Source organism: Grampus griseus, assembly GCF_964374135.1.
Source record: "Grampus griseus genome assembly, chromosome: 4".
NCBI classification, from domain to species: domain Eukaryota; kingdom Metazoa; phylum Chordata; class Mammalia; order Artiodactyla; family Delphinidae; genus Grampus; species Grampus griseus.
The window spans coordinates 4,214,411-4,228,383 of NC_138997.1; the positions used below are offsets into that span (position 1 = coordinate 4,214,411).

The 13,973-nt window shown below is 37.9% G+C and overlaps 1 protein-coding gene across 3 annotated transcripts in view; it reads right to left on the minus strand.

Moving 5' to 3' along the window:
- FSTL5 (follistatin like 5) overlaps nucleotides 1-13,973 on the minus strand; it is a gene marked incomplete at both ends in the record, with an annotated part of 620,821 nt that overhangs the window by 153,242 nt on the left and 453,606 nt on the right. For all 3 annotated transcript variants that reach the window (XM_082653501.1, XM_082653500.1, XM_082653499.1), the window contains one exon: nucleotides 13,529-13,649. In XM_082653501.1, coding sequence (XP_082509627.1) covers nucleotides 13,529-13,649 — 121 coding nt within the window. The remainder of the gene's footprint in view (nucleotides 1-13,528; nucleotides 13,650-13,973) is intronic.

The window sequence follows — 13,973 nt, forward strand, 5'->3', positions numbered from 1 at the left end:
GTTTTATTTCAGGACAGAAAGGCAATGAGCATTAAGAGCGGCTGCGTGGAGTTTGCAAGAGGGAGAGGAACGTGATAGGAAGATACTGCAAAGTCAGAACACTTACGGTTTTGATGTGCATTCAAGAGACTGGTTTTTAATCTAAGTGACACTGGGAGCCAATTTAGCATTTTAAGCAGAGACGGGATGTGACTTAACTCGTAAATGTGAAGTTAGGGATACACAAAAATAGGAATAATACTGTTAGGTAGGATTACTGAAAAATAAGAATAATAGTTCATAAATCTCTATCAAGTGTTTACACAAATCGTGGAAAAATATGTTAGAAAGACAGAGGAATAGTAAAAAATTCTCCTGGCACCCCCGGATGCATTTCAAAGTGACAGCTACTGCAGGTGCTCATGGAGCTGTGCTCTGTACCTAAGGGCACATGACCAGACAATCTTTGGAATTAGGACTCTGAGGGAACACAGCCAAGATGAAACGTACTAAAAGGACTCTAGGGAAGATAACGATGGATCACGTCTTGGCATAAGTCAGATACCATTCTAATGGAAGAATAGCCCCTGGGTGGGATTATTCAAATCAGTAAGGAGAAGGTGGAAAATATTTGTTTGAACTGTGAATGCTTTTGGCAGACCCAGATGCAATATTTTCACATCTCTCACGGCGACAGATCCCCCAGGACTATATATAAAGAAATATATGAGAACAACAGTGTGTGGGCCATAAAGCAGAGAGCAATAAACACGAAGGAAGACCCTTGTTTCTAGCACACGGCCCTAGCAAAGGAGAAAGCAAAGAGCCAGAAGAAGGGGCTGATCCCTCCTGAAAGAAATCATGGAACAATTACGAACAAGAGAGCATGAGAAACAGGGAGAGACGTAGCAGAAATAAATACAGCACAAGGTCTCAAAACTTTCAGACTGAGGACATGAAACACTGTGGAGCTCACGGGAGGTTTAGGTCGGCAGTAGCCCCCAAAGGCACAGTCTCCAAAAACATTCATCTCATTTTTTGTTTCAGAATCAGCTAGAGGATATATGCCAGCTAAAACAGTGTGGGGCTTTGGTGTAATCCCTATGCTGGTTTCACAAATGCAAGTAATTCCATCAGGGCACTGGGTCCAAAAACGCCTGTTCCCAAGGGCTATGTGATTGTCTTGACATTGTTTTTCTGAGAAAGGGGACACTGTACGGTTTGCGCTTTCTCCCAGAAAGCTTATGACTATTGGGCTCTTGTGGCAAAATCAGGCTAGATATACACTAAATGTACTCCCTCTTCTTTCTGAGCCCAGTCCCAGTTTATCTCTCTCAGACTCCTCTACAATAGAATGTACTAATTGAGAGTCCTGATAAGCAGCAAAAGTACTGTCTGCCACCACAAGGCCTGCCCTATGATCCTTCACATGTCTCTCTCACTGTCTGTTAAACGCAGACAATCCAGTGGAGGGCTCCAAGGCCTTGGGGAAGTGATTCTAAAACTATCTGTGGTGCTGAAGATATTTTCCCTCTTCCATTTCTATAGTTACCAGAAAATAAGACCCCTTTCATAGATGATGTAGCAGTATGAATTTACTGGAAAAATTTTAAAGATTACTCATAATTTCTATACTTTATCTCATCACCAGGTAGCAAATAGTTCGCAGACTGAAGCAAGGACATTCCCATTCCGCAGCACTGTCTCATATGATATTATGGACTGAAGCGAGACTGATCCTGGATCCCTGGATGGCTGCATGAAACAGAGCCCCCCATAAACCCACAGCTGGACTGCAGGAGAAATGAGAATCAACGTGATAAATGAAGGTAGGATGTCGGTTAAACTACTGGAATAAACAGAGCAACAGTACTGTCAGTGGCTTAAATAAGATATAAATCCTGATATGTGGTCATAAAGGGGTATGGTGGCTTCATAGTGTGGACATGGATTAAGCTGTTTTAACACAGAACCAAATACTTTGGCTTAAACAAGACATAAGGCCTTGTAGGTGGCCAGATGATGGTTGGGTAACTTGCTCTCATTGCATACATGACGTATTCATTTCCTTTTGCTGCTGTAACATGTTACCATAAATTTTGTGGCGTTAAGCAACACAAATTTGTTTTCTTACATTTTTAAATGTCAGAAAACCAAAATAAGTTTTACTAAGGTGCCAGCAGGGTTGGTTCATTTTGGAAGCTCTAGGGGAAACTCCACATCCTTGCAATTTCTGGTTTCTTGGGCCACTTACATTCCTTGGTCTGTTACTCACTCATCAGATCTCTCCAACTTCTTGCCTCTGCCATCACATCTCCTAATTTTTTCTTTGGCTTCCTTGCCTCTCTTGTATGAGGACCTTTATAATTATACTTAGAGCCTACCAGAATAATATCCTTATCTTGAGAACCTTAACTTAATCACGTATACAAGTCCCCTTTGCCATTTAAAGTAGCATTCACGTGTTCCAAGGATTAGGATGTGAATGGCTTTTGTTAAGACATTTTCAGCCTACCACACCCAGGCACCTTCTATTTTAGTTCTTCTGCAAACATCAAAGCATGACTTTCTCCAAATTAAAAATAGCTCCCCAAGCTACCACCACCAGACCCATATTCCAAAAAAGCAGAAACAGTTAAAAGAGGAAGGGCAGGCACATAGCTTTCCTATTTTGGTCATAATTCAGACAGTAAATGCATCAGTTACCCTCACATTCCATTTGCCCAAAATGTGTCACAGGACAACATCTAGCTTCAAAGAGATCTGGGAACGGTAGGTTTTGGTGGGTGGCCTTAGGCCTGCTAAAACTGATCTTTTATTACTAAAGAAAACTAAAGAAAATTATTTGGAAGATAAAAATCAAGTTTTCTCCACATATAGTGACAAAACTAACCTATTTGTGTGTGGGTTTTATCAATTAAATATAAGTTATTTAACCTTGGACAGTTGATACAGAAAGAGTCGTATCTTTCCACAGCAAAACCAACTTTTTTTTTTTTTCCTGTCATTCCCCTTCCTTCATATACTACTGAGTGACTGCTGTGGTTTTGGACAGAATTAAAGTACTGAACTCTGAGAACAAAGAAGTATTACTTGTAATTTCTAAGTTTACTTGATATTTTCTTGATGTTGTCTACATTAACCATATCCACTAACTTTCAGAACTTTTACAAATGAGGGTCATAAGAAAACATGCCTTTAACTAATGTAACCAATCAGGTTTTTAAGAATGGTTCCTATGAGGTATAAGATCATGATGGAAATTAATGAGATAAACCGTCTGCCACAGATAAATAGAATACACAGGAAATAACAGTTATCTAATATTGGAAACCAGCAGCAGAGGACTATGGTTCCTGAAATAAGGCAAAAAGAAAAAAAGTGGGATGAGCTGTAGAACTGCCTCAGCTAGCAGCCAAAAGGCATTTGGTTGATATTGACGCAGAGAAGGGGAATCGAAAGTTCTCAATGAACTAAAGATAAAGATATTGGAATTCAGGAAAGCTTGGCAGCTGGAATTTGCAGGACAGAGTACCAAAAGGGAGAGAAATACGTTGAGAAAGAGCTCCAGGAATCTTAATAGGGGTTTTCGGGGTCTTTGGTTCAATGCATAGCATAAAACTTCACAAAGTCAGGCAAAATTCAATTACTATAGCAAGAAATAAAACCAGGGAGCTATAATTCTAAAAGTTCCAAGAGCTTACATAGTGGTAGGCGACATATGAGTTGGGTTAATCAGACTTCAGACTGGAGAGACTTAACTGAAAAACCAGATTGGAGAGCTCATAGAGACTCCAGAAATAATGAATCTTAGAAGGTTAATGAAAAACTTTTAGTATAAAGGTTACTCTAGAAATAATCAAATAGAGTTTAAAAAACTCTATAGTATGAAACTGATATACAGGTAAATTAATGTCAAAACAAACATCAATACTTCTCAAAAGTATCCTGCAAATCTCTCTCAACAATTTTCACCATCCAATTTAAAAATACTTTAACAGACATGAAGAGAGAAAATCAGACTCATATGCAAATAAAAATTAGTCAATAGAGACAATTTCAGAGATGATGAAATTAGCAAAAAATTTTTTTTTAAATATCTGGCATGAAAAGATTGAAAGTTTTAAAGGAAAACATGAAAAAATGGGGGATAAATGCAGATCAGAAAAAATAAATGGTAGTCCTAGAGTTGAAAATACAATATCTGAAATAAATTTCAAAAATACTCTGGTTGGGATAAATAGCAGACTAGACACGTACAAAAATGATTTGTGAACTTGAAGTCAAAGCAACAGAAACCATCTGTATTGAAGTACAGTAAGAACAAAGATTGAAGAGGAAAATGAACAGAGTTTAGTGGTCTATGTGAAAATAGTAAGCAATAACACATATTGGTAATGGGATTCCTAATGGAGGGAGAGAGCTGTTTGAAAGGAATTGACAATTTATTTTTCCAAATTTGTTGAAAAATGTAAACCAAAAATTCAAGTTGAGCAATCCCTGCAGGATAAATCTAAGTAGAGAAAAAAAAAAAACCAAGGCACATCATAATCAAATTGCTGAAACCCACTGAAAAGGAGAAAATTGCAAAAACAGAAGGGGAATAGAAAAAAAAACTAGGAATAAAAGAGTTTTCATTAGAAATCATGAAAGCCTAAAGGTAATAGAATAACATGTGAAAAGTGTTGAAAGAAAACAAAAAGGAAAACTATCTGCTCCAAATTCAATATCCAGCAGAAATAATTCTTTAATGAAGAAAAAATTAAAATATCTTTAAATAACAAGGGCTGAGAAAATGTATCAGGAGCATATCTGAATTTCACATTGTTACATAATGTTTATTAGGCTAAAGGAAAATTCAGAAATTTGGATTTCCATGAAAGAATGAGGAGAATTAGAAAGGACAAATGTAAAAGTCTTGTGTTTTTTTAATTCTTTGAAAGATATTTAACTATTTAGAGAAAAAAATAACACAATGTATTATGAGGTTTATAACACATATAGAAGTAAAATATTTGACAATATTACCACAATGAATGGAAAAAAGAGAGATCAATGTATACTGTATTAAAGTTCTTATTTTATACTTGAAGTGGTAAAATATCTGAAGATACGTGGCAATACGTTAAAGTTGTATATTGTAAACAAAGCTTTCACTTACACCTTCAAATATCAACAAAAAGCCATAGCTAATAAGTTAACAGTGGAGAAAAAACAGAATTCTAAAAGTTATGTAATCCAACAGAAGGCAGAATACAAGGAAATAATGAATAGAGAACAGATGCAACCATTTGAAAACACACAGCATGAGGGTACACTTAAATCCAGTGAGAATCAGCCCAGGAGAGAGATGTTGAAGTTCTCCCCAAACTATGAACTTCAAGAAACTGCTTCACCGAGAGGAAGCAAAATAAGAAATTAAGGAGGGACATGACTGTTTAGATTTTACTTGTCCTTAAAAGTTTCAGACTTTCTTTAGACTTTATGTCACGAGGGCAGAAGAATTTACTTTTGGATATTAATTACTTTGGACTAATTTCATTGTAACTTTAATCTTTGAAGTATTATTTCTCTCTGGGAATTTAATAATTAGATTATCTGTTAAAATGTGAGCATGTCTATGCTCTCACTATTGCGTAACTGGAGTATCTTGATATCACGATTTAATCTAATTGCAGAAGCTCTGAAGAGCTCTGTTAAACAGTGTAACTGCACATAATTTAGCATGGGAAATAACAGAAAGAATCTTTAGGCCTTGGAGTTAATGAGGTAATGTACTGTTGTATCATATTTAAAAACCTTCTAGAAGCAAACATAGAGTGCCCACCAGTAGCTCTCAGGGGGGGAGATACAAAAGGGAAGCAACAGTCATTAAGTTAAGGACACCCCTTAACTATGAGTGTCCCCAAATTCAGCTCTGAGAAAGAAGTTAGGTTCAGATGGTTGATTTGGGAAATGATCCCAGGAAGCACAAGTTAAAGAGTAGAAAAAGTATGACAGAGGAAAGAAAAATAGCACAAAATGTGTTAATTCCGGTGAGGACACTCTGAGGAATCAGGTACAATGCACCTGAGAATCGTCCCACTGAGGGGCGGGTGCTGGGCTTCTTACCCATTGACTCGTGTTCCTCATTGGTTAAGGACTGTCCCTGGGGGCATTCAATCCCTGGCACAACCGGGCTACCTGAAGTGAGGCTGATAAAGCTTCTTGTGTCAAATAAAGTCCTCAGGAGAGTGGAAGAGAGACAAACTCCTGCATGACCAGCCGTCAGGGGATGTCCGCCACAGCTGAGGAGGCCCGAGTGGGGCCTGGGGCAAATCATCGAGACTGAGGGCAAAACTGATTTGATACATGTCGGATCTCAACCCCGCAAGAAACAGCCGCTCCCTGAGATCTCGATATGCTTATTTTAAAGTCAAAATTAAGAGAATAGAGCTGGAGAATCTGAGGAAGGACATATGCTCCTGCTTCACATGTTTCTGGGGAATCAAACTGCTGGACCAGTAGTTCTCCAACTTTATCATCAGTCATCAGGTGGGTTTATAAAACACAGATCATCCTACCTCATGACCGGACCCTCTGATTCAGTAGGTATGGGTGAACCCTGAGAATTTGCAGTTTAAAAACAGAGACAAATGACCTACAGACATAGAAAACAAACTTATGGTTGCCAAAGGGGAAAGAGGATGGGAGGGATATATTAGGAGTTTAGGATTAACAGATACACACTACTGTATATAAAACAGATAAACAACAAGCACCTACTGTAGAGCACAGGGAACTATACTCGATACCTTATAATAACCTATAATGGGAAAAGAATCAAAAAAGAATATATATATGTATATATGTATAACTAAATCACTTTGCTGTACACCTGAAACTAACACAACATTGTAAATCAACTATATTTCAATAAAATGTTTTTAAAAAATAAAATAAAAATAAAATAAGTTGCTCATGCTACTTGCTCAAAAACCACAGTTAGAGAATCACTGAGCCAGAGTGACCCTCAAAACTTCTCTCTCTCTCATCCTTTAGTAACTCACAGTGGGAAGAAGAGAGAGGAGGCACTCGGCCTTTTGCTTCCTGCTTTCCGGACCTTACTGCCTGCAGGAAGGTTATATTCCCATTTGTGCTTTGTCCTTGCTGAAAGCTTAGCGGGGAAGGCTGCCTGAAACTGGAAGTTCAATTCTATGATGCATGAAGAAGCAGACCACTGTTGGTCCAGACTTAAGCCACTTTTTCTAAAAAGCTTTATCCGTAAGAAGATGATGCTTTGATGTCTATATGGCTAGCTCCAAATGATGTTTCCAAATTCTGAAGGAGAAAAATAGAGGTGTTCTACATAGACATCCTATAGAACCAGAAATTTTGTGCAGAAGTTTCTGACATGAGTAGAAAAACAAATCCACTTGATATTACGTGTGAGGTCTTAAACAATAAAGGAGGGAGAAATAACAGCATGCATATGGGTTTTTTTTTTTAATACGGACAAGCTTTCTGCCCAGAGGGTAGTGTAAACACTGAATGACTTTTAAAATTTCATACATTCTGTATCCTAAGCTGAAGATCTAAAGCCGATTTGCTTTATGTAAAAAGAAAAGCATGAAATGAATTCCACTGGTAGAGTCAAGCTCCTTTGATTTATACATAATGTTTCTTCTGACAAGGACACAGAAGCACTCTCATATTTCAATAACCTAATTTTGCATTGTTTGAAAAGAAAAAGGGCTATTGATAGACTTTTATTTGGCTCGCACCCAGGGATATTTAAATAGACTTTGCACTTCAAAAACACTCTTTAACAAATTCCAATGACTTGTGCTATTTGCAGAGCTTTTTATGGTAATCAATAATATATTTTATTTTTATAGCTAACTGACAAATTTTTAAGATAAATATGTTAAATTCCCTATGGAAACCTGATTTTCTAAAGGTCTTTTTAACCTTTTCTGAAAAGTGGATAGAGATTGAAAAATGAGTTAAACTAGTTTTAGAGATTTATTGGGTCCATAAATGTGCTATTTGTCTACCTAATTTGCATTTTCTCGCGTGTTCATTGTATTTTTCAGGGTCACAGCTCCTTCTCAACTATTCTTTTGTCATTGGCCTATAACTGTTCTGAGTGACCTCAAGTTTACTACACTTATTTATACACAAAGCATACATTTAAAGTTATTATGCCAAATATAAACAATATAAAACCAAAGGAAACACCAAGAAAAGCGACAAATCACTTATTTAGCAAATGACTTGTAGGGCTGCTGTTTTATAGCTAATTCTACCCTTTCTAAACATTTTACTATGAAGTGATAAACACAACTAGTTACCTACCCAGTATTTATTCTCACCTTCCTCCCTTCCTCCTACATAGCTGAGCGTTTCATCCTTGTGAATGGCAAACCCCAAGGTCAAAGAAGCATCTTTAGCAGTCTCTGCATTTAGGGGGTCAATGGCAGTTACTGTCGGCACTTCCATTAAAGTTCTTTTAAAAGCGGGCTCTCAGGTGTCAGGAAGTATTTTTCCTCCCTCTTGATTACTTTTTCCCTGCTGAAATGTGAAAATGCCGGCTGGAATTTTCACCTCCATTTGGAAAACATTGAGAAAGGAAACAATGTTCTAACCACAAATAGTGGAGCATAGGATAGTGATGACATTGCGGGGCTGCCATCCTGAGCCACACCATCTGGGCTTCTTTTACACGTACGAACACCACACCGGTATCTTCTTTATGCCCCTGTTATTTGGGGTGTCTGTTACAGCAGCTGAAGATAATCTCTTACTGATCCATGCATAATACATTTTCTACCCAGGTTTTTGGCCTCTTCAAATAGGTTTAAATATTAAAAACGATCCTTGAAATATACTTATTGTCTTCCCTAGTTGATAAAAATGCAGTAGAACAAGGCTGGTTGCTTTTTATCGGTTGTGGTTGAATTTGATGAATTAGTGTTAGTCTATACTTCATTTCTCCCTCTCAGCTAAGGCAAGCACACTGGCAAGTCAGATTTAGAAGAACAGCTGGGCTGTCTAAACATCTGTCAGATCTTATATGGTCCATATACTCCTTTATATATGCTTGACCTAAATAAAAGTGTTTCTTATAAACAGATATTGCCAGATGCCTTCAGAAAATGTTTTGAGGGAAGGTTTTGCATTTATTTCTTTCTCTCTAGTACCTCATTCTAGTAGTATTTGACCAACTTGGATACCCCAGTCAGTTTTTCACTTCGTTCCTCATTTCTCATGGTCTCACATCTTTCCTTACCTACAACTTTCCTTACCTTACCATTTATTCTGTGTTCCATCATTATAATCATTCTCTTGTAAATGTACTTAAATTTATAATGTCTCTCTCCTACGTACTCATGTGACAAAACAAGATGTTGGTAAACCCAAATCTCCTCTTTCTATGATTACAAATTTGCAGCCAACCACAACAGAAAGAAAACATACTAATATATATCATCTCAAGAACACCCAAAGATGTGCCCAACATTCCAACTACATACTGCTATTTTTATAACCCTACCTCCCTACAACTTTTCTCCTCAAATCACTAAAGCTCTCACAAACTGCCCACTTTCAATAGTTGGTACAGTAAGTCCCCTACCTACGAACCTTCAAGTTACGAACTTTCAAAGATGTGAATGTGCATTCACATGTCTAATCACATAAGTTAGTTCAGGTGTCCGGCGTACACTGCCACATAAGGGCATCCTCTACAAGTAGTTGTGCTTTTGTGTACTTTACTGTACAGGACTGTGTAGAGTACAGTAGCACAGTATCTTTATTTCAAGATCAGGATGTCTGGAAGCAAGTGTAAAAGCAGCGGTGATGTAGCTGGTACTGCTAAGAAGCACCGGGAATAGGAGGCCCAGGGAAAGGACGAAGAGAGACAAGAGGAAGAGAAGCAACCGAAGAACTGAAGAGATTCACGACGCAGGAAATGGCAAGGGGATTTTCTTCATTTGAGGAGGCACTGTTAGTTTCTGAGGCACAGGACCTGAACGTAGAACGGTACATGAAGGTCGCAGCAGCCACTCAGAATGCAACCCAGTGCCACCGTGTCATCTATGACGAGGAAAAAAAGCTACTACCCAGACATCACTGGATCGTTTTTTCAAGAGGGTAGATAGAACTGAATCCAGCAAGGAACCAGAACCTGTGCCGTCAGTGTCAGGCGTGAGTGAAATGGCAGCTTGCCCTCCGTATCCTGTTGCTGAGGATCCTTCAGCTCTACCATCTCCCACCTCCCCTCCCTCCTCCAGTCAGTAACTCTTCTCGCCTGTTCACTCGATGCCAGCCCCTGGATGCCAGCTGTTGTACTGCATTACTGTACTTTTCAAGGTGCTGCACTGTAAGATTAAAACATGTTTTCTATTTTTTGTGTTGTTTTTTATGTATTATTTGTGTGAAAAGTATTATAAACCTATAAACCTATTACAGTACGGTACTATATAGCCAATTGTGTTCGTTGGGTACCCAGGCTAACTTTATTGGACTTACAAACAAACTGGACTTACAAATGTGCTCTTGGAATGGAACTCGTTTGTATGTAGGGGACTATTCCTCATGACACTGAAATAATCCAAGCAATGCAAAGAGGACTTCCTCATGCTCCCACCCTGAGCATCTGTTCCCAAACTGTCTGTCCTCCTCCCTGTTTCAACAGATTAACTATCAGTCTTCCAAAGAACAGCCCTTCCATCTGTGTACTAGATTATATCAACTTTTTAAAGACTTGATGACTGCAATTTTCTCCTTTTTCTCTTATATGAGCTGCTTTTCATTTTTACTGGACTATTCACATCAACATAAAAGATAATCACATCTGCAAAATGAAATTCCCTCTCTTGACCCCAAGTGACTCTCCACTTACTGCACAGTTCTCTCTCTGTTCACTTTCAACAAACATAATATCCTTGCTTCTCTTTCCAAACCCCATCCCTTCACAGAAACATTTATACCAAGGATTTCAAAGCAGATTAAATGTAGTAGGAGGTAATAGGAAGAGATTGGTTTTACTCCCAGGTTTAGGGATCTTTGTTCCTGGGAAAAGGAAAGCACCAGTGCTTAGTCTAGGCAATCACTGTTAATATTGAATTCCTCTTAAGTAATTCATAATGCTAAGCCTGAAGGTGGAGGAGAGGCAGCACTGTTTCTGAAACCTCATTATTCCTTTATTCTCATATTCCATCTTCAGAAAAACCTGATATCCGAGTAAATAGTTAATGCACAGGAAGGATGAAATAGGGACACCACATTTCCCCAGCACCACTCAAGGCACATCTTACAACATAAATGCCTGCAGTTTGGCTCAAAGCCTTCTTCCTGGGCTTTCCAGCTGGATCATGGCAAATGAGTGAGTTGTGTAAGAAACCTACATCGGACGTGACTGCGGAGCAGACCCTCAGAAGAGCATCAATTTAGAATGGTTCCCATGCTCTACCATGCATCACAATTCCCTGAGAAGCTTATCAAAATGCAGATTTCAAATCAAATTTCCAGAGAGTGCTGTTGAAGCTCAGGTTCTAAATCTTTGATATTTTTTTCTGTGGTTCTGATGCAGGTAGAACATGGACCCTGCACTGCTCTACAAACTAGCTAGAACTCTAGTGTGCTAGGTACTTAGACTGGACAAACTAGGGCTAGAAGTGAGGATGAGAGGTAAAAGACAGAACTTTTGGTTAGCCACATGCCATTGCGAGAAAAGGGAACGGAGAGTGACCAGGATCCCTGGCAAAAACACCACCTCAAAGCATCAGTTCTGTCAATTAGGCCATTAGCCAGTAAAAATCTCTGCAAAGAGGGAGACAAGGGCCAGGATGCCTACAACCACCAGTTCCCCATGGATGCAGCACCCAGACAGGGAACATCCCACACACACTCCTGTCCTGTTCTCCCAAGACTGAGTCCTCTGGGACAGTTGCTATCTCTGAACATCCAACTCCAAACATCTGAGACCACTGGGAACAAGCCTCACCTCCTTCACACTTTGTTATATTCACTGGTTTCTGTGAAAGTCCATTTCCAAGCCTTGACCCATGTCTAGCTGACAAATGGATTTGCACCAGAAACCAAAACCTAAATCTGCTTCTGTAGAGTGTCAACTATACTCAAACTTTGCCAGAGCTGCTCTAAGTCTTTGCTCAAAACCCTCCAACCCCACTTTTAGCAGAAGTTAACATAAATCTTTAAGTTAAAGGGTCCAGAGATAAGAAAGGAAGCTGCCGACAAAAAAACAAATGGAACTAGCTGGGACCAAGATGGGAATAAATCTGACCTCCAACAGACCCTCAATCCCATTGTATGCTGATTTTCCTACATTAGCATATTCAGTGACACGCCTACCTGGTGGCCATGACTGGACACTAAGGACCAAAAGAAGATAAAAAGGGGGTGGCACCCCTCTCCCTCGAAAAAGCACTGCCCCTTCCCCAGTAAACTAATGCACATAACTCCCCATCATTAGTCTCATTCCTCCTCCATTTGCCTTCACTCTTTAAAATTAAATTCCTTTTGCCAGGTAGGCAAGAAGTTGATCTGGGAACTTAGTTCCTGCTTCTCCATTCTTTGGTCACTGAATAAAGCTTGTGCTTTGTCAATTTCAGCTGCAGCTTCATTACTGGCTGCTTGAACAAAACAGAAAAAGAACCTTCCCCTAAAGAATACAAAAAAAAGAGTGGATATATGTATATGTGTAACTGATTCACTTTGCTGTACACCTGAAACTAACAACATTGTAAATCAACTATACTCCAATAAAAATTTAAAAAAAAAAGAACCCTGCCCTGCCGGGTAGGGGTAGCAGAGTCTATATGACTTAATTCAGTAACAAAACCATAAGCTCCCCAAACTTTTCAAACTTTTTTCCACTCTCCTCTTAATTCATTCCAGTCACACTAGCCATCTTGCTGTTCCTACAGAAAGCCAAGAAAGTTTCTGCCTCCTTTTTGTAAACCATAGAGTAAATTAATGTATATATGTGTATGGAAATTAATTAGTGTGTATTAATGAATCATACATACAATCCTATTATCAATTCAACTAAATGTGAATTAAGTCAGAAATAAAACAAAGCACTGATTGTAAGATTGGTATCAGCCTACTTGGCCAATGCTTTAAATTAATTTAAAGCCATTAAATTAATTATTGAGATTATAAAACTTTGTACATAGTAAGTTTTCTATATCACTAATAAGATCAACTAAACATCTGATCTAACTAAAATTTTTAAATGCTTAATTTTTTCAGTTTCTAAAATTTATACAGTTGCCTAATTGTTGATATTCTAAAGTTGAAAAAATAGTTTAAATTTCCTATGCTTTAATTTTCCAGTCAGAATGAGTTACTCTGTAATGTTTCATGATGAGAAAAGTGGTACAAATTTATTATATTTACTTACTCACTTTTTTTTAATTGGAAGGGTTTTACATTAACAGTAAGTCCTGAAACTCAAAATGAAGACTTCCTAGTCAACTGTGACAGTCTTTGAATACCTACTGAAGCAAAAAGCAATTAAAACACCCCCCACATTTCTTACCATTCACTTGAAAGATGTGAGTCTGATAGATGTGTTCATAGCCCTCTGCATAGCAGGTGTAATTGCCCATGTGAGTTGTGGTGACCTTGGTAATATATAAGGATCCATCATCTCCAAAGTCCTATAGAAAAAAAGTAAAATTAAATAAAATTAGCTGTTTTTACTTAAAATGTATTTCAACAATTCACTTTTTAAAAAAATGTACTCAGGAGCAAAGTAAATTAAAATATTATCTTTAAATTATCAAAATGATCACTGTTAGTTCTATAAAGTTGCAAGATTTTATAGGCTGTAATTACTATCTTCTCAAGACAAGTTTTGTTTAAAAAGTATAATCTCAGTATTTATTTGAAATATCTGAGCTTATATAAAATAACTGAATTTTCACATATTTATTCTAATTCAGTTTACATTTTAATGAATAAAGGTATAAAATATTTTTCTT